The sequence below is a fragment of the Diplotaxodon limnothrissa genome, linkage group LG11 (genome assembly GCF_057381915.1).
Source record: "Diplotaxodon limnothrissa isolate DT_005_m linkage group LG11, D_limnothrissa_male_GT1.1, whole genome shotgun sequence".
NCBI lineage: Eukaryota > Metazoa > Chordata > Actinopteri > Cichliformes > Cichlidae > Diplotaxodon > Diplotaxodon limnothrissa.
This window is the reverse complement of record NC_140606.1, coordinates 14,144,516-14,164,246: the sequence shown is the minus strand read 5'-3', so window position 1 is coordinate 14,164,246 and position 19,731 is coordinate 14,144,516. Positions and strand designations below refer to the sequence as shown.

The 19,731-nt window shown below is 39.8% G+C and overlaps 2 protein-coding genes across 2 annotated transcripts; both read left to right on the top strand.

The window, feature by feature from the left end:
* The first annotated feature begins 1,083 nt into the window (after positions 1-1,083).
* Positions 1,084-11,537, top strand: LOC146622473 (sialic acid-binding Ig-like lectin 10). Its single transcript, XM_085365161.1, has 17 exons — positions 1,084-1,132; positions 1,835-1,933; positions 2,076-2,187; positions 2,294-2,439; positions 2,509-2,629; positions 3,033-3,169; positions 5,852-5,974; positions 6,228-6,374; positions 6,878-6,983; positions 7,557-7,720; positions 7,858-8,007; positions 8,158-8,289; positions 9,811-9,892; positions 10,109-10,157; positions 10,295-10,381; positions 10,503-10,636; positions 11,435-11,537. The coding sequence occupies exons 1-17, from the start codon at positions 1,084-1,086 to the stop codon at positions 11,535-11,537; spliced, it is 1,941 nt and encodes a 646-aa protein (XP_085221287.1).
* A 3,052-nt stretch (positions 11,538-14,589) lies between these two features.
* Positions 14,590-19,463, top strand: LOC146622472 (B-cell receptor CD22-like). The gene is made up of 10 exons (XM_085365160.1): positions 14,590-14,629; positions 14,744-15,082; positions 15,158-15,382; positions 15,989-16,267; positions 17,330-17,620; positions 17,800-17,878; positions 18,467-18,497; positions 18,661-18,822; positions 18,909-19,018; positions 19,341-19,463. Exons 1-10 carry the CDS (start codon positions 14,590-14,592, stop codon positions 19,399-19,401), a joined length of 1,617 nt encoding a protein of 538 aa, XP_085221286.1. The 3' UTR covers positions 19,402-19,463.
* Positions 19,464-19,731: the final 268 nt, after the last annotated feature.

The following is a 19,731-nucleotide window of genomic DNA, read 5'->3' as shown; positions in this document are numbered from 1 at the left end:
GCTTCATTCTTCAGTTTAACAATAATCCCAAATACACTGCCAGGGGAGTAAAAGCATACCTGGATAGAAAAAACACAGTGGGACACTATCATAGATTGGTCTCCCCAGAGTCCTAACCTCAACTTTACTGACAGACCAAAAGGAAGCCAACATCCAAAGAAGAGCTTTGGATGTCCTTCGTGAAGAGCTATCCCTGAAATAAAGGTGGTCATGGCAAATATTTGACTTTCAAGCTTATTAGTTTTACAAACCTCTTTTCTGCCTTGTATGCTGTATTTCCATGTATGATTGCATTTGTTTCACACAGTTCCCATTTGCCTTTTTAAAAATATTTGAAAAAAATGAGTGATAGCTCAAGACTTTTTCATAATGCTATAACTACAGAGAATTAAAAACAATTTAGAAAATCGAGGGAGACGTGTTACAGCAACAGCCTGCGACCAGATATGAAAAAATTAATGGTCAGTATGCCCCAATTTTGTGCGTATTTAAACCACTTTCAATCAAAGATCTTGGTAGTTCTTTATCACTTCTTTAGTTTGGCTATACTACGAACTGATTGACCACCTATTTGTACGTACCACCGGTCAATGACATTTAACCTGCAGTAAGAATAATTGCAACATTGCCAAGTGAGATGATCACAAGGATGTCACATTTTCACAGCCACACAAAATAGGAACTGTAAGTCACCAGAGGAGTGACCTTAAAAAAGCTATGGGAGTAAAAGTGAAAATGCTTCAAGATGAAGACAGAGGAGAAATCAGAGGTTACTTTTTTACTTATACTTCCTCTTCTTCTTCCTCCTCCTCCTGCCCCTTCCGCTCCTCCTGCCAGCCGATTCAGATCACCATGCAACTCTCACCACTATAAAAATCACCTCCATCACTATCAGGGGTAGCAAACATCCCACAACTCTGTTTGACTGGCCGAGGTGAAAGTAAACCCTCTGAGAGGTGAGTACTTCAGATCTAATTGACTCGATGACTTTTTTTAAAAATTTGACTGATGTGATCTTTAGCGCTCCGTCTGCCCGTGTTTTTCTCCGTCTCCGGTGACATTCCAGCGCTCGTGTCAGCGGAGATGTTGGCAGGTGCGTTAGTTCTGGGCACCATCCTTACAGCTTTACCAGGTAAGAGAAATCACAGAGAGATCAAAGTATGACATTTTTCTTTCCATTTTGTGCATCAAACAAGAAGCAAACTAAACCTTTGTGCATTCTTTGAGATTAATTACTAGATGTGTGGGTTGTTTGTTTTTTTTTAATCAAAGATTAAACTGATTTTTATTGAAAAGTATATCACATGCAAAAGGATTTACATGACAGGAGTAAAAAAAACAACAACAGTTTTTACAGATGTATTGTGCACCAAGGCTTCTGCAGCCAGGTGTCCTTGCCTTTACGCTCAGGTTATTTATAAGTATTGATTGCCTTTTGTGCAACGTAGTCAGCCGAGGCAGGCTGTTAGGCGCACAGGAAGTCACAATGGCTGCTCATCAAGCCTCATTTACACTGCTTCACTTTTATGTGTCCCTCTGAACGGAGCAGTGAGAGCTGTGGTTTGACAGCTTTCCCTCCGAGGAGTCACTCTAACTTGTGGGTTGTTGAGATTTATTCTTTTACTTCCCAAATATGTATTCATTGACCCTGGTGGAGCCTGTATTATAAGATGACGTGATGAGATGGTGAATCATACACATGTGGTTTTTGTAGGCTTTCTTTTAACTGTGTGTGTGTGTGTGTGTGTGTGTGTGTGTGTGTGTGTGTGTGTGTGTGTGTGTGTGCGTGTGTTCTTCAATATTTCTGTCTTATACCTGTTTGTGCCCCCTGCAGGCATCCAGAGCAGGTGGAGTGTCTCATTTTCTAGGAAGCAGATCTGTGTGTGGGCAGGAACGACCGTCACTCTGCCCTGTCGATATGACTACCCATCAGGTACAGAAGATGGGTATGGTAGATGGGTTCTGTACTATCAGATAAACACTGGATAGTAAGAAATAGTATAAAAATGTAAAGCGTTAAAGAAAGATGAAATTTGCAGTTTTTGTTTGTATGTTTGTTTTTATGATCTTCACAGGTCACACTGTAAAGCGGGTCATGTGGTTCCGTGTGTCTGCTGAGGGTCGCAGGGAGTTCACCCACCACACCGACCCAAACCAGATCAGCCTGTCATACCGCGGACGCACACGGTGGGACCACCCGCACATCACAGATGCATTAAAGTGAAAGTTTGGTTGTGAAAGTTCTTTTAACACTTCTAGAAATAATGTGTTTTAATATAAATCTATCTTCCAGTTATACTGGGGGTAGCTACTCCAGCTGTTCAGTCCAGATTCGCGGTGTAAAGCTGAGTGATGCAGGTCAGTATCACTTCAGATTTGAGACAGATCAGCCCCTGGGGAGATGGACCTCCCCGGACACCATCACTCTGGATGTAACAGGTAGGTTCACACTAATGAAAGTTGCTATGACTGCTATTATGTAATAAGGTCTTAACAGCTGTGCTTCAGACCTCCAGGTCCAGCTGCATCCAGCCAGGCCTGGCAACATGTTCGGCTTCGGAGACACTGTGTTTGTGGGCTGCCAGGCCAGAGGATGTGCTGCTCCAGGAAGGAGCCTTGCGCTCTACAGGTGCGTGAGTGTGCATGTACACAGTACACACCGTACATGTCTCTCAGCTGTTATTAGAGTAAAGTTAGAATTATGTTGTTTGTTGTTGGTGGCTGTAGCTCAGGAGGTAGAGGAGGTCATCAGCTAATGTGAAGGCTGGTTGTTTGATCTCTGGCTGCTCCAGCCTGCATGCCAAAGTATACTTGGGCAAGATACTGAGACCCTAGTTGCTCTCCAATGCATCCATCGGTGTGTGAATGCTAGACAGAAAGCACTTAAGCATAGAAAAGTGCTTGAGTGAATGGGTGTGAATGAGGCATGTTGTGTAAAATGCTTCGAGTGTTAGAAAAAAGAACCAGTCTGTTGAGCATTTATAAAAACAGTCCATGTTAAGTGTAGATTTTCTGTGCTGTTGTGCACGCAGGAATGGTCTAAACCTCGGCTCTTATGAGAAATGGATGATCATTAACCGCTTTGACCAGCAGCATGCCGGAGCATACACCTGTCGACCGATCCCACCCCAGAACGTACAGTCTCCATCACTCTCACTGGCACTGGGACGTAAGCAACCTCAGGCAACCAAACCTGAAAGCTTTTCATATCTTCTAGTTTATCTCTTCATGTCATGTTCACAGGCATGTAGGAGGATATTCCTGGAATAGCTGGAAAATGTAACTGCTGGAAAGATCAGCAATTAAATTTTCAGATTTTACTGAACTTCACACATATAGGGCATATATGCATGTTACTGGCCCTGATAAACGTTAAATTGTGTACAAACCCATTAGGATGCTGTGCACAATGTAAATCTACACATAACGATTTATTTAGAAATCAATTAAATTTTATATTTAATTCAAAATCATACAAAGACTACATAAGTATGTTACACTAATTTTTTTTAACCTCTGGGGGGTCCTAGAAAAATGCATACACTATCGGACCTAGAGCCACAAATCGACCACGCCCAAAAAAGTGCTATAAAAAATTTATATATTAATATTTTATTCCACTTTAAATTAGCCAATCTTTTAAAACTACTTCTCCCTGAACTATCCATGTAAAGTTTTAATTATATTTCGGGGGTTTTAACCCTTTTAATCGCAGTTTAATTACATGAGCGCACCGTTTTTTTTAGCCCCCCAAAACAAAACGAAATATTTTTAAAAAAAAAACATTTGAAGTAATATTTGATTGTTATTATAATTAGGCCTTTAGATGGACTAAAGATTGGCACCAACCTTCATTTCGATCGCCTTTTTTTTTTTTTTTCAGGACCAGAAAATGGTCTCCAGGCGGCAAATGCTCCTCCTCTAGGCCGAAATCAGTGCATCCTCCCGGGTTAACTCCCGACGATGACATATCACCTTCCCTATCCCTCCTAAAGGGAAAGAAGTCCAATTTAAAATCTTGAATAAAATTTACCCGACAAATAGACTCCTTAGTGATAGATTCAAAATAGAAACGGGTAATTGTGTATTTTGTGAAACAGAAGAGGAGGATTTGGACCATCTATTCTTTTTGTGCAATTTTATACAAATATTTTGGTTGGATTTTCATACCTGGCTTTATTCCAGTGGGATTCAAATTACCCCATTTACCTTAAATATGATAATGTTTGGAGTGTTTTTGAAAGAAAAGAAAGCTAATTATGGTGTTAATGTGTTATTAATCTTGTGTAAGTATTTTATACATAAATGTCGCTTTTTTAAGATTAAACCAACACTGGCTCACTGGAAAAACGACCTAAACCTGTTGGTTAAATCTTTGACTTTAGTTAAAAAGAAAAAGGCTGCTTTTTTTGTTTCCTTTGTAGAAGATTTTGATTTAGTGAGTTAATAATCTGTTAATTTATGTGACCCCATCTTTATATTTTATTTTCACTATATATGAAAGTTGCTAATATGTAAGAAATGTTTATTCTCTGAATCTGTAATATATGGTGCATTTTGTTTGTATGTTTATATTACTAATAAAAGAAAAAAAAAAAAAAAAAAAAAAAAAAAAAAACCTCCCGACGATGACCGGGGCATGTTGCGTCGGACCCCTTTTTCCAACACACACGTCCGGTACCACGTCACAACAAATACGTCATTTCCTGTTGATTAAAAAAAAAATGCACCCTCAAACGGTCCTAGGGGCCGAAAATGGTCCCGCCCGATCAGCGGGCGAAGCCGCTGCTGCACGCCGGAAATGAGGCTTCGTTTCCCGCAGGTCTGTTTAAGCAGCCCGCTGTTTTCCAGCCCGGGGTCAAATGTGGAGCAAGGGCGCCACCCGGTGGACAAATAAAAAAATTACAACTCTAAGGCCAGTACTGCAAACGGAAACGGAAACATAACCGATCACGATCGATTTGACCGTAATTTTTTTGCCGTGAAAAATAGCGTTTATAATGGGTTTCAATGGGGCACAAATCGACCACTAGGACCGATAGTGTAAGTTTGTCTGTAGCTTAGCCACTGAAGCTAATTTCCGGAAGTCATACTGAAATTTTAACAGTAAATGTGACCGAACTTTTTTTTGCAGACTTTCGCTATATTCCATTCAACACAGTGCAAATGGCGTATAAATGAACAATGAAAAATGGCACAAATCGACCCAAGACCACCCAGAGGTTAATCATGTCATAGCTAATGAGGTTACCAAGTAATGTGCAGAAAAAGGTCCTTTCAGAATAAAATATAGTGTGGCTAAACAGTTCAATAATTCCACAATGAAGTCTTCAGTATCCAGAGAAAATATCCGAACCTTCAGGGACAAGGTTGAAAACCAACACTGATTGCCCTCCAAAGAACATTTGCAAAAACTATCCTGAGGTCTGACCAACCAAATTAACTTTAATCGTCTTTCTTATTACAGTGAAACAATGCCAAACTACATTCTAAATGTACAGCATGGATTTGTAGAAAAATTGAAATAGAAACATTTTGAACTCCACAGAACAAAAATACAACAGAGTTGCCCCTAAACTGCTGTGCTTCTGCAATCCAAAATCAACCAATTCAAAAAAGCAACAACAACATCTGCTCTCCTCAGATCACAAACATAAAATATACTGCACACATGCTCTTGTTACCAAATTCGCAATGAGCATATTCAATAAAATTCGACTAGTTCAGCACTTGATATGTTGTCTGTACTGTTTTCTGTTAAATACAGGGTTTTCATTTTGTTATACTTACTCATCTTCTCAGATTTTTGGTAATGGGGTTGTCCCTCTTTGCTCTTTCTCATGCTCACCAGATGGTCCTCGCTTCACCTCCATCACAGTCTTTCCAGTAGGAGAGGTGTCAGAGGGCAGCTCCGTCACTCTGACCTGCAGCAGCGATGCAGCTCCGCCTGTCGAGAGCTTTGCTTGGTTCAAAGGTACCGGACTCACCTCTGTTCATTGTATTTAAATTATATGTGATACATCCACGTCCACCTGATTGAGATGGATGGACTAACTGGTTGATGACAGTTACACATAAGTAGACATAATAATGAATAATTTGTAGAAATAAAAAAATCTAAACTAACTGAAGTTTTGGAAACAGTGTACTATAGAAGAAAACATATTTCTTGGATTATGACCACACTTAAATTTTATGCCTGCACTAATCCTTTGTGTGTTTTCCAGACATGGAGAGTGGGAGCATCCCAGATAGTTTCAGGCCTCAGCTCCACCTGTCCAACCTCAAATACACAGACAGAGGAGAGTATTTCTGTGTAGCCCGTAACTCACTTGGAACGGATCGCTCCAAAGCGCTTCTACTCAATGTCACTTGTAAGTTTGTTGCATGTTTTTATTAATATCACAGAGACAATCTGCCCCCAATTAAACCAATCAAAATCATGTGTTTAGTAATAGATTGGTGTCATTTTCTGTAAATGGTTATTCTAGTCGGGGTTTTATTCTAGTTCTTATTGTGTAAATCTGTCAAAGGGCAGTCTGGGTTAAACTGATTAAGCAACGACTCTGTTTTAAGCGAGATATGAAGCGAGTACTCAAATAAATGTCATATGGATAAAGGAACAGGAAGTGATACAACCTCAGCTCAGACAGTTTTTTTTTCATACTGTTCCACACAGATTAAGTTTAATAATCAAATAAAAAAGCTCTTTTGGCTGCTCTCTTACCACAAGGGTTTGTCACAGTGTTTAGCTCTGTGTGTTTGATTTGGAAATTTATGCTGGACGTCCTTACTGACGCAACCTGACCAATTTGCATAATCATTATAAATAATAGCATCTTTTTTTTCTTTTTTGACTGTCTGTCCGCTTCTTTAGACTCTCCAAAGAACACTCATGTGCTGGTGAGTCCTCGAGGGGATATGAGAGAGGGCTCATTTGCAAACCTGAGCTGTGTCAGCCACGCAAACCCTCCTGCCAACAGGTATGAGGGTACAGCAACAACCAAGTTTAATTCTACTACGTATTTTTTCCTTGTCTTGGTGTTTTTCCTCGTCAGTATCATGATTCTCTCATGGCTTTTCACCACATTAAAATTATGTAAATTCAAACTTCAGTCTTGTTTCTCATTTAAAACTGGATATTTTGCAAGTCCTGAATTATTTTATTATTTCTTCACCGAAAACCCCCCAGCACTATCAGTCATTAAAAATATAAGTAAGTAAAGTTTATTTAGTTAGCACATTTTGTGGCCATAAAAGGCACAGAGTGCTGTACAGCAATTAAGACACTTTTATTAACATCAATAGAGAAACATCTTAAAACAGAATTTAAAAAAAAATACTTAAAGACAAATGAATGTCAACAGCAGGCCTGATTATACCTGTTAAAGGGTCTGGGTGCCACAGACTAAAAGCCCCTGTCCCCCCTAATCTTCAGTCTTCTACCAGGGAAAACTAACAAAAAATGATTGCTTCATGTTTGCCCAGTCCCATGAATCATTTTCACCCTAATCATCATCATCATCCCCACCCCCATAATCACCTCTCTGCTACAGGTATGCTTGGTATCGTATCATTGGTGACCAGGTGATTGCTAAAGGTGCCTTTCAGAACCTGACATTGTCGTCTGTGCGTGCTCACCATGCTGGTCAGTACTACTGCAGAGCTTCAAACGGATTAGGATACCAAACGTCACCTGTTGCTACTCTCACTGTGCTGTGTAAGTAATGAATGTGTTGGCTGGCTTCGTGTCGTTTAGCAGTTTTGTCTCAGTTTCTGCTCTGCTTGTACTCCTGTGGCTTTTCTTCATAGAGTAAAGTTTGAAGCTGTCTTAATTCTTTCTTATTCTCTCTCAAGATCCCCCTAAGAACACTTCAGTTCTGGCTCGTCCCTCCAGTGTTGTGGATGCTGGCAGACCTTTGACCTTGACCTGCAGCAGTCAGGCGAACCCAGCAGTGGACAACTTCACATGGCACCGATTAGCTCTGGATGGAGGGGCTGTGCAATGTCAGCATATAAAAACTAACTAATACATTTTAAAGCATTTATACAAAGGCAACATTTCCATCTGTAGGATCCTCCACAGGAAGTATGTTATATGAATTTGTGTTGTGGCATGCATAAGAAGAATCTCCTTTCCTGTGCTCTGACATGCAGCTTGGGTCACCAAGTCTGGTCCTGTCTTTACCATCTCTGAGGTTGGCCCGAGTGCAAGCGGTCAGTACTACTGTGAGGCCAGGAATCGAATTGGAGCCCACAGCTCTCCAGTCCTCACCGTAAGAGTCAGAGGTACAAACACATTCACATTTGTTACATGTCTGTCAACAGGATGTTATCAAGCAGTTTTTTTGTTAGTTTATAAAAATATGGCTGTAATTTTTAACCACAGTGCAACTTTAAAGAAGGACATGTTGTTTGGTCTGCCCGCCACTTTGGCTGAGACTGAAATATCTGAACAAAGATGAAATTACGTAGGGACATGAATATTCTTAAAGAGGATCCAAACACTGATTAACTAGCAACACCTACAGACTATAAAAATATATATATATAAAGATGTGCATGGTTTGAAGCCTCAAGTTTAGTGTATTTGTTGTTATATGCAGCCAAAACTGATTATGACAGAGTGGAGTGCTAAGTTACCAGCTAACGCCTCCTGCTGTGGTTAGCAAAGTGCTTCTGCAAACAGACACATATCCCTGCTAATTAGAGCTAACATGAAAATAAAATGATACTAGAATACTGTTCACCAAATGTGTGTGAAACAAGCTATAGTTAAAAAGCACAGTTAATAAGAAAAAATGAAGGATATTCATTATATAATTGCTTTAAAAATGCTACCACAGGCACAATTCCTTCTTATTCTTATTAGCTGAAGCAATACATAGCTAATAGCTAAAGCGCTATCAGAGAGCAGAAAAGCAGTTTAGCAGTTGGTTTTAGCCAAACCTTACCAGCATAGGTAGTTTTAGCTAGAAAAACTCCCCCCAAAAACATTAATAATAACATAAATATCCGCACAGTTTTCAATAAAGAGGTATGTTAGCACCATAGACCAAAGCTTTGTTGGTCTAATTCTGCCCAAGTTTAGATTGACTCACTTTTGGCACTAGCTAGCGCCAATGTCCAGTTTCAGAACTTCAGTTTTTGGTACTTTCCTCCCAGGATATTGCTCTTTGGAAGCAGCAAGAGATCATCAAAATGAAAGCTCAAAAATCATTGGAAAGTTTTTAAACTTTGTCCTCACATACACAATGTACACATTTCCTCCGGATAAACTGTAGTAATTTGGGGGATCTCTTCACTTTTTACACACTCACACTCAATCAGGCGCAGACTCAACAAGGCTTCGAGTATTTATCTGCAATTTTTTACCATAGGAGATGTTTGGATAGATTTTCCTTTGTCTGAATGGTGATGAAACCTTCCTGTCAGTATCGCAGGCTCTGGTCTTCATTGTATATGGTCTCATGATTTCTGACTGTTTTTGTATGAGTCATGGTGAGTCACTTAAAGCCCTCTCTCTACAAGGGGGGAGGAGGAGGTGATGAGGTGCTGTGGAAAACGACTCTGTGAGTCTAGACAGCCGAAGAAGTGGAGCTGGGTTTGGAAATCAGGACTGGAAACACAAGACTAAAGTCTAGACAGCGGCTAACTAATGCCGTGCTCTTTCCCTCTTTAGTCACATACACTTTCTATTTTTATTTCTGATCTTTTTTTAGCTTGCGGCACTTCTGTACTCCATCATTTCATCTCCTTTCTTCCCCCCTCTAGTCACACTGATAACCCTTGTAATCCTTCCATTGGCAGGTCGTTTAAAGGTCATTGCCTTGGCCTCAGCAGTGGGTGTTTCTGCTGGACTCATCACACTGACAGTGGCTGTTATGATCAGGTGACAGGAAGTACACTGCTATTTATCCATTACTACTCCTGGGCTATTTCTGTGATCTTACGCAGACATAAAAAAAGCACAATTTCTTCCTCTGTTTTAAGGAGGAACATATGACAGTTTTGTCAGTTGCTCGTTTTTCTTCCCTTTGGCTTATTTGTATTAGTGTTGTTAGAGGGGTTGTCACTTGCTAACAATCCCTTTTCTTTACCTTCCCAGTAAAAACATGCACAGAGTAGACACAGAGTCAGTAGACGTGACAAACAAGGTACAGTGATCTTTGTTTAATTGGTTTTGATCAGTTATGGAATTGCTCTATCTCTTCATTTCTTGCTGTAGTTTTGCTGTAAGTCTAATTCTCAGTTTTCTCTGCTGTGTGTGTGTTTTCGTGCGTTTCCCCCACAGTGTCCATCAGTGACAGCTGACACTATGTTTTATGAGTCAGCTGAACATATCTACCCAGTGAGGAAGGGCAAGATGTCCGACATACCGGTGAGAAAATATTTACGAGGCATTCATGGCTATGGATGAGAAATGCAGTTTTTGCATTTGTGTGTGTGTGTGTGTGTGTGTGTGTGTGTGTGTGTGTGTGTGTGTGTGTGTGTGTGTGCAGGAGGAGCCAGAGGATTTGAGTGACAGCTCCCATCCCTCCATTGTTCCTCTGAAGGATGCTCCACCAATCACAGAAGGTCAAAGTTGCAGCCTTGCCTCCAACTACATCACTGTGCACTACTCCAGGTTGTCCAGGTACGGCACACCTGCATATCTTTTTCCCATATTACGCAAACTACAAACCTTCCCCATCCCAAAGGTCCCACCCAATATATAAAAAAATTTTAATTTAAAAAACATACACTCAAAATTAGCCTAGTGCAATTGTGTTCAAGCAGTTAAAATAAATGATAAACAGCTGCCACATGTACAAGAACTTATTAGCATTCCCTCTGAGCCTGAATTAGTTTTTTCACAGTTTAAAAAAAAACATCTTTCAGCCAAAGTGATGTAGCTGGAGGGTGAGGACAGCAAAATTCTACATCAACACTGAAGTAAATGCAAAAACATCCATCAGCTTACGACTAAGGTTTAGAGTGGAATCCTCAGAGACCAAAAATGGAAACTAGTGGATGAGATTTCAGCGCAACGATCAAAACATGCGCAAGCACCTCAAAATAAAAAGTCCAGCATGACTGAGCTGGTAAAAAACATGCAAGTTAAATCACGGGCAGAGGTATTAAAAGGATGCCGGGATGTGTTTTAGATCGTCTTGATTTTTACAAATGCAATCTGTATACAGTCTTAACCTGAATAAGGGCGAGTCTTTTTCATGAGGGTGAGGAATTCTGCCAATTACTTTTCCCCAGTAATCGTCCCCAAATTTAAGACCCACTTCCTGTTTCACTGTCGATTTGTTTCTCCAACGTTTAGGTCCACAGTACTATTGTTACTTTTGCTGTTTTCTACTATTGCTTTATGTTGTGTTGACCTGTTACTTTTATGATATGATGTGAGATGAACTAATGTGGTTCCTGTTTGCTGTCCGTGCAGCACAGATCAGGTGCAGGTGCACAACCGGCCACTGGGTGCTGATAAAAAACCAAAGGATTCCTCCAAAGTTGTTTACACTTTACTGCCCCAGCCTCGTCACTAACCAGGAGGAAGCAGCTTCAGGTAAGTCACTTACAGCTGCTCGTGTCAAAAACAGCAACAGCACTGTGATGTAGGTTTGTTGTTGCTTTTCTTACCTGGACACGCTCCCTGTTTAAGTGCAGGTTTTATATTTTATTCTCTTCTCCTGTTTTCTTTCTTAGCTGAATGGCACATCAGCTTTCCTCATTTGAGCTAATCACTTTGCTTCTGTCCACTCAAGGGACAGGAAACTCACCCTGGTGACACCGTACACCGTTCTGGATCAGACACTCGGATTGTGTCACATTATGGATTCACTAAGAGAGAAGCATGTGTTCTTTCCTGGAGTCCAGCTCCTAACTTTGCTGTTTCTTTCTGTGCACCTGAACAGCAATAACACTGAATGCCTTTTTGCTTGCACTCCACGTTGCAGGTTGCCATATTTCTAGTGTTGCCTGTTTGTTGATACTTAACAGTGGAATTTTTGATGACCAATTATTAGCGGTTGCTACTTTATCATTTGCAGTGATGATTTGTATGAAAATAAGAGCTTGATATCTGAGGGAGAAATCGTGTAGAATCATTTTTGACATGCATAAAGGATATACAGCACTTCACATTGATGAGTTCCCGCACTGATTGATCTTCTCCACTAAATTTAGATGTTTGTGCAGTTGATAGAGCTTGTATTATATCCAATCAATGCAAATGAGCTGTCAATAAAATAAAATAAAATCAATCAGTTGTGCATGTCTGTTTTTCTTTGCTGCTGATTTTAAAATATCATCTAATTCATTTGTAATAAAATAATAAATATTTCAAACAATTAACTCTCACAAGAATCTTATGTATTTATCTATGACTGTGTACTTTGTGCACGGTTTTCACCGGACATTTGAGACTTTCCACAGTGACATGGATCGACTCAAGAACGTCTTGCTTCTTGTGGTGATCCACGTCTTGTTTTGCAACACTTTAGATTTTAAGCCTGAAAAGGAAAAATAAGCACATATTGGGTCTCATTCACTAACCTAAATGTTCTTATTGCGCAAAAAAAGAAAGAAAGTGAAACCTCAAACATGAACCAGTATTGTCCCAGTTATCACCGCGTTTGTTGGATTCACTCTCAACTACTCCTGACTGCTACCATAATCTCCATACCACACCCTCTTTTCTCTATATAAAGAAATCTCTTTATCTTGAAATTAATGGAAATAAATTCATAAATGAAGTCTGACTGAGGCTACTGAAACTATAGTCTCTGAAGAAAAAGTGCATTTTTACTCTAAAGTGATTGTTTCCCTTTTTTTAAGCAGAAAACACCAGGCTTGGGCTGGAATATATCTAAATTGATATTGGGGAAAAAAAGTTGAGGACAAGGATGTGTCAGCCTCAGATGAGAAACTGCACTGCAGTTATTGAAAAACATCCACTATCACGAGCAAAGCTGGGACAGTGTGGAGAAATGAAACTATACTCTTCATCTTCCATACTTGCTGGATGGAAATGAAGAATATTTTAAGATGAGATAAGATTAGACACCACAATGCCTTTGTTAGCTGTTATATGCTTATTAATAAAAAGGTTAAAAGTGTTCACATTTGTCACATATTTCATTCTAATTCTGAGCACTTTAAGCTTTTAGTGTTTTGGAAACCTTTGAATGATGAAGAAACTTATAATAACCAGTATTAGTAATAGAATTAGTAGTTGTAGTGTTCAGTTTAAAGATGTGTGACTAAATTTTCTAAGACATCCGGGCTTTTATCATTTGTTCATATGTTCTGAAGCGCTTCTACATTTGCTCGTAGAGTACGAACAAATTCAAGAAAGTATTGATGAGTCCCAGATTTGTACACAAATTTCTTTAGAGGCTCACTCACTCTTTCTGAAAGAGTCTACATATTTGACCTGATGCAGAACTTCATCCTATAGCTTCAAACTTTCAAAGTTTAGAAAATGTTTTTGCCTATAAATGTGTCACTAATGCGCTGTTTGTAACATTTCCTTTCTTTTGCAGCAATTGCAATATTTCGTGGGGCAATGTGTCCAGAAAAGACAACGTTAAGAAATCAGTCATGACAAATCATGATGTTACAATCATCCTGTTGGACGCACGATATAAAAGTACCTTAATAATGCCTTAGTTAAATACAGCGGAGAGGAGAGGAAATCACATGGTGATTGTTCCTTTGAGAACAGGCTCTTCCTGTTCATGGACACCAACCACAGTGCACAGCATAATTCACTTATGTTGGATACAAGAACCACAAACCTGAATGAGTCATGAAACATGCTCTTAAAATCCATTGCTTTTGATACTTAAACGCCTGCGAGATCCAAAACACAAAACAATCCATTGCCACAGCGTTAGAGTGACAGCTGCACACAGAGGTATCACATGAAAATACGTTAAGACGATCACAGCGCTGCACTTTGAGCAAAAAATATCTATGAAGACACCGGTGGGTTCTCCAGCTTCACTTAAATAGAGCGGTAGCCCCACCTGGTGGAAAAATATATTTCAGGTCGTCTACAAGCCCTTCCTACATCCTTGACTCCTTTCCTCGGCAAAAAAAAGGCGATGAGCTAGAACAGCGGGCATTCAACAAATGAGAAATCCTTAATTAAGAACAGTCATTTTAAAGTGATGTTAGTCGAAGTCAGAGTTGATCATCTTAAATAAATAAAACATCTTCATTAGATGTAAGCTGTATCAATTAGTTGTCTTTTTTTTAAATACAATTATTAGATAATGCTTGTTTAATAGAGTATGGAAACATTTTAATAGGTTAATTATAAATTGAAATATTTGTGTTGATATCCGTTTTTAAAAAAAATGAAACTATAACTTTTCATAATCATTCTGAAAGTGTGACATTAGAGGAAGCAACGAAAGGATGTGTGCCTACTTCTGCTTTTTGCACCACAAAAATGAAGAATGTGTAAAGCAATAAGCCACTTTGCTTCAGCCGGTGAGTACTTCTGATCACTAACTCATGGTTTCTTTATTTTTTGGGACAGCTGGTGTATATTGACCTGTGTCATGATTGTTGCAGGTAAAACTTCAAATAATGGAAAGCTGGAGCCTGATCATTCTGGTAATAACGCCAGGTGAGGAGATTTATTTTTTTAATCTAATAAACAGGATATGTGATGACTAAAATGGAACTGCAGCGCTAATTCTGGAAATACATTTTTCTTCATTTTCTGCATTTTTGTCCAAAGGTGTCTGGAGCAGAGACTGGAGTGTGACGTCTGAAAATCAGTGTGCTTTGAAAGGAACATCAGTGTTGATCAACTGCAAATATGACTACCCTGTAGGTCACTTTGTTACTTCTGTCAGCTGGTTTAAAAACTTGTATGCATCTGGCAGATGGGGACTTTTTCCTCTTCATAAACTTACTTCAAGTCTGGACCACTTTAAATATTTGGGAAACTTCCGCGGCGACTGCAGTCTGAAGGTCAATGATGTACAACACACTGATGAAGGAGCTTACTATTTTCGTTTTACCACAACATTCAACAGATGGATGAGCATAAAACCGATGTACTTGTCTGTGGGAGGTAACAACTAATTACGAGAACATTTCTGTTTCGATGAGTTTAGCAAACATTTATTGATTTATGTTTCTTTATCAGAGCTGACCACAGTCATCGAGCCGAGCACTGTGACAGAGGGAGGTCATGTCGCGCTGACCTGTATGTCAGGCTGTCCTGAGCCTAAAGACATTGTCTGGTTCAGAGATGGGCAACCTGTGTCAAATCCAGTCTTCCAGGCCAGGAGAGAGGATGCTGGGGACTACTATTGTGCAGTCCATGGACAGGAATCAGTCAGATCCGCACCTGTGGCTCTGAATGTTCAATGTGAGTAGAGGGTTAAGAAAGCATACCACAGAATTCAAGTTACAGGCCCCGCTCTATTCACATGCTACATGAATATATGATTAACTTTATTATATATGACTGTGTTTTTCTTTCTGTCTCCTGTGAGGAAGACCAATTGTTACAGGAGTACACTTGAATCTCATCATAATATTTCAATAACTTTGATCATGTGAATTATTAGAATCATTTTTGGACAATTGTGTCCAGAAATTGGCTCAAGTTGTACTTTTACATATCCTCACTTGGACATCACAATATATCACCTTTACTCTGGGAAATTAGGTTAAAGGCTGCTTGAAGTTTGATCTAAGTGTGAAATAAGGTCAGATAAGGTTATGTTTTATCCAGCATGAGCACCATTGTTGTGGCCCATGCCGATGAGATAAGAGACAGCAGGATGACAGAGGAGTTTTTTTGTGGCTTGTAAAAATTAGTTTTAAAAACAGAAAAGGGGAAGTAAAATACTGAAATTTTCCTTCATTGTATTTTATTTTTGTTGCATGTATTGACACTTTTAATGACTCCATCATTACGATCAGGATTTATCATCCATGTGGCTACACTTCCTTATCTCCTCTCAAGCAGACGCTCCCAGAGAAGTGACACTATCAGTGAGTCCATGGGGAGACATCCGCAGGGGAGGGACAGCGACTTTGACCTGCAGCAGCGATGCCAACCCTCCTGTGGCACACAGCGGATACAGCCTGTATAAGGATGGACAGCTTCTCAGTTCAGGGCAGAATTACATCATCTCTGACATCCTCCCCAGCGACAGAGGATGGTACTACTGCCAGGCATGGAATAACATCAGCTGGAGGGGCATCGACTTGATCAACTCGACAGAGGTTCACCTTGACGTTAGATGTGAGTGTGTCTGGTTACTTGGAAGCTATCTAGGAGGGCAAATAGACACATGGTCATGAGTACAGTGTCAGACATTTCAAAGGCAATCCTCAACTGACTGATATCACAACTTCCTGATGATTGCTACAGTCTGTCTGTTTGCTGTCACAATGTGTCAAAAAGTTCAGTCTGGAGGAAGTGATATTAAAATATCCATGCTGATGCATCATTTTTTAACTTTTTACAGTAAAGCACACATGTCGTCTAACTGGTTTCACCATCTACTTAAAAAGGAAATTTTCTAAGACCTGATTATTCACAAGTTAACAAGTTCTTTAGTGTTGTCCATAGGGAGAAGAGACTGATGAATGAAAGGACCAGAAACACATTTTTAAAAAATCTAATTGTTGCAGTCTAAGGTGACCCCCTTAGACTGTTTTTTAGTGTTTAGGTGGGTTTATGTGGGTTCTAAAAACTTTTATTTTAAACATTTATTTCCTAAATTGAGCTTCACGGAAAGAGTTAAATCTATAACAGTTTTTTAGGGCTCCATGGTCCAAATTAGTCCTACATGCCCACTTTAATTTAGAGATCACTTCTGGAAGACAAAGTCTGTCCTGTCCTAACAAATACGTGATGAAATTAGAGTTTAACTGATACTCTTAAGGTTTATTCATTCAAAGAATTAATCTTTAACAAGATTCCAACAAATGTAACATTTTCCACTGAAGTTAGGCATCAAAGTTAGATGCAAGATTACATGCAACCAAATTAATTAAAGTCAGCAGCTTTTGTGTGTGTGTGTGTGTGTGTGTGTGTGTGCCGGGGGGGGGGGGGGCGGGGTGTCATCCTTTTTTTTTAATTTACATTTTGGATCTTAAAGCTATTGAGAAGTGTATCTCTTCTGTTTTTATTAGGAAGACAAGAGAGCACATTTAAATGTAATTATTTTAGTTGTAATGTGTCTCTTCAGATTTTAGCACTCAAAGAAGAAGAGGTTGTGAACAGCTGATCACTTATCACCATTTTTCCTGTCTTTTTATAACAAATCTGTTAACAATCGTGATGTTTGGGCTTTTTCAGACCCTCCAACGAACATTTCCATTTCAGTGGATCCACAGCTGTTTGATGAGGGCAGCAGTGTCAATCTGACCTGCAGCGGTGTGGCTAACCCCGCAGCAGACAGCTACATATGGTACAAAATGGTTGACTCTGACGCCACCAGCTCCATGCTGCAGGTGGGCTCAGGACAGCTGCTCTCCCTTCCCTCTGTGGAAGAGTCCCACAGTGGAGTGTACCTCTGCAAGGTCAGGAACAGTCTCGGGGAGAGCAACTCAACTCAGGTGCTGCTGTCCATGCAGAGAAAGCAGGATGGTAGGAGCCAATACTTACAGATGCTCGTTGTATCCTCAAAAGGCAATCTGTGCCAAATACCACAACCTCTTAATCTGATATGAAAAATAAATCTTAAGTTGCCTCAATTCCTTTATTGAAATTTATTGAGCTAATTGACTATATGTTATTTCCAAGCTGAGTGTGTGCTTTCCCCTCAGAAGGGCAGTCCCTCCCAGTCTTGGCTGGAATTGGAGTTTCTCTTCTTGTGACACTAGTGGTGGCGCTTCTTCTGTTCCGGTGAGTCAGTAAGAGATGGAGAGTGAGGCTTTAGTGAGGCTGACTCATGTCATTTTTTGCACTTAAACACTTACTTAAATGTGCATATTTCTTATGTCACTGTATTTTTTTTCACGTGTTGCAGAACTTTTAAAAACGTGTCTTACCTAATGCTGTAATGAGTGTTAACATGCACCGTGTGTGTCATCTGAATTTCCATTCTGCTGCTGCCATTTTTAACACATCAGTCACCGCAGCATATTTCTACACTGACAGTCGGTATCTTGGCATTTAGTAGGGAGGGGAGCATTCATTGCTAGGGTCCATATCAGCACAGAAGGTCACTACTATACATAAAACGACTTTCATGGATTCTTTATAGATTGTGTCTGTACATTTAGTTAGTTTTGATATATTAAGAAACTCCTAGAAGGCAGTATTTTAGCATGTAAGCTGCCTGTGTTTGCTAGTATTACATAACAGCTTCCCTTAAACATTAGGAAACGTGACTGAGCAAAGAAGAACGTTCTGTCCTGGCTGAGTTGGCACAACTTTTGACATATTTAACTCTTGATTTATTTATCTTTTTAAATTTTGTTGTCATGGCAGGAAGAAACAGAAGACTAGCGCAGACAAGAAAGTGAGTACATGCAAAAAAATCTTTAAATAAGCCATATCTGTCAGTTACACACAGGTTTGGGAAGTATCCCGCTGAAGAGCATGCACACACACACACACACACACACAGATAGCAGACCAAATATTCTAGTGGAGTGATGATTTTGATGTGTCCACTCTGGCAGAGAGTGTTTGACTCCAGGCTCATCAGAACAAGATCAAGATCTTCAGCCGCCGAAGATCCACCTGACACCACTTATGCTAACATCCACCCGCTTCCATCCTCGACTCCCTCTGTCCCTCCTCAGGCCATTTCTACGGCTTCACAGAGGAGCTCACACCGGGATGTAAGTAATGATCCACAGTCGTAACTGTTCAGCATTTCTGCTAAACACAACACACTCATATTACATCAACTTCTTCTTTCTCTTAGGATACCACTTCTTATGAAGATGAGGTTACCTATTCCACAGTGACCATCAGGCCCAAAGACCCCAGTTTTCCACATCACCTGAACTCCAACAGACGGCCACAGCACTCCTGGTATGCTTCCTCTCCAAACTCTGACATGTTCACAGCACAGCATTGTAGGGTTTCCACACACGTCTCCAACTAAAGCAAAATAACTGAAATCATCACAGATAAAAAAATTAAGATTTATCTTTATAACAATGGCTAAAGCCTGCACATTTCTAGAAACGTTACTAAAGGAGACACAACCACACTCCATGATAACAAAACTGATCTTAAACTGCCTCAGTGTTGCTATCGGTGTGTCATCATAAAGGTTATCACAGAAGTGACACCTGACACAGCTTCAGACTGCGACCCAACCACATTGTTCATTCCACTGTTTTCTCCTCAGGTCCGAAGCAAGAGAAAACAACGACTCTGTGATCTACGCCTCTGTGTTTAAATCCAGCTGAGTCTCTGCATTTTGTCATGTGCCCTCTTCCTCTCAAGAAAATAAGCAAGTTTAAAGCTCAGTGTACCGTCATCTTAAGGCAAACCTGTTTTCAGGAGTGTTAAAACGTTTGAAAACTAAATGTTTTTTATTGAAATAATTTTAATTATTTATAGCAATCATGTTGTTGCACTGTTTATGTTGTAAAAACACAACTGATCAAATTAATAGCATGTGAAATTTAAAATATGTTTTAAAGGATGGCAGGGAGAAAAAATGACATTTCTGTCATTCCATCAGCTAAGAGGTAATGAGACTGGTTCAGCTTGTGAATTAATTTGTTAATGGGATT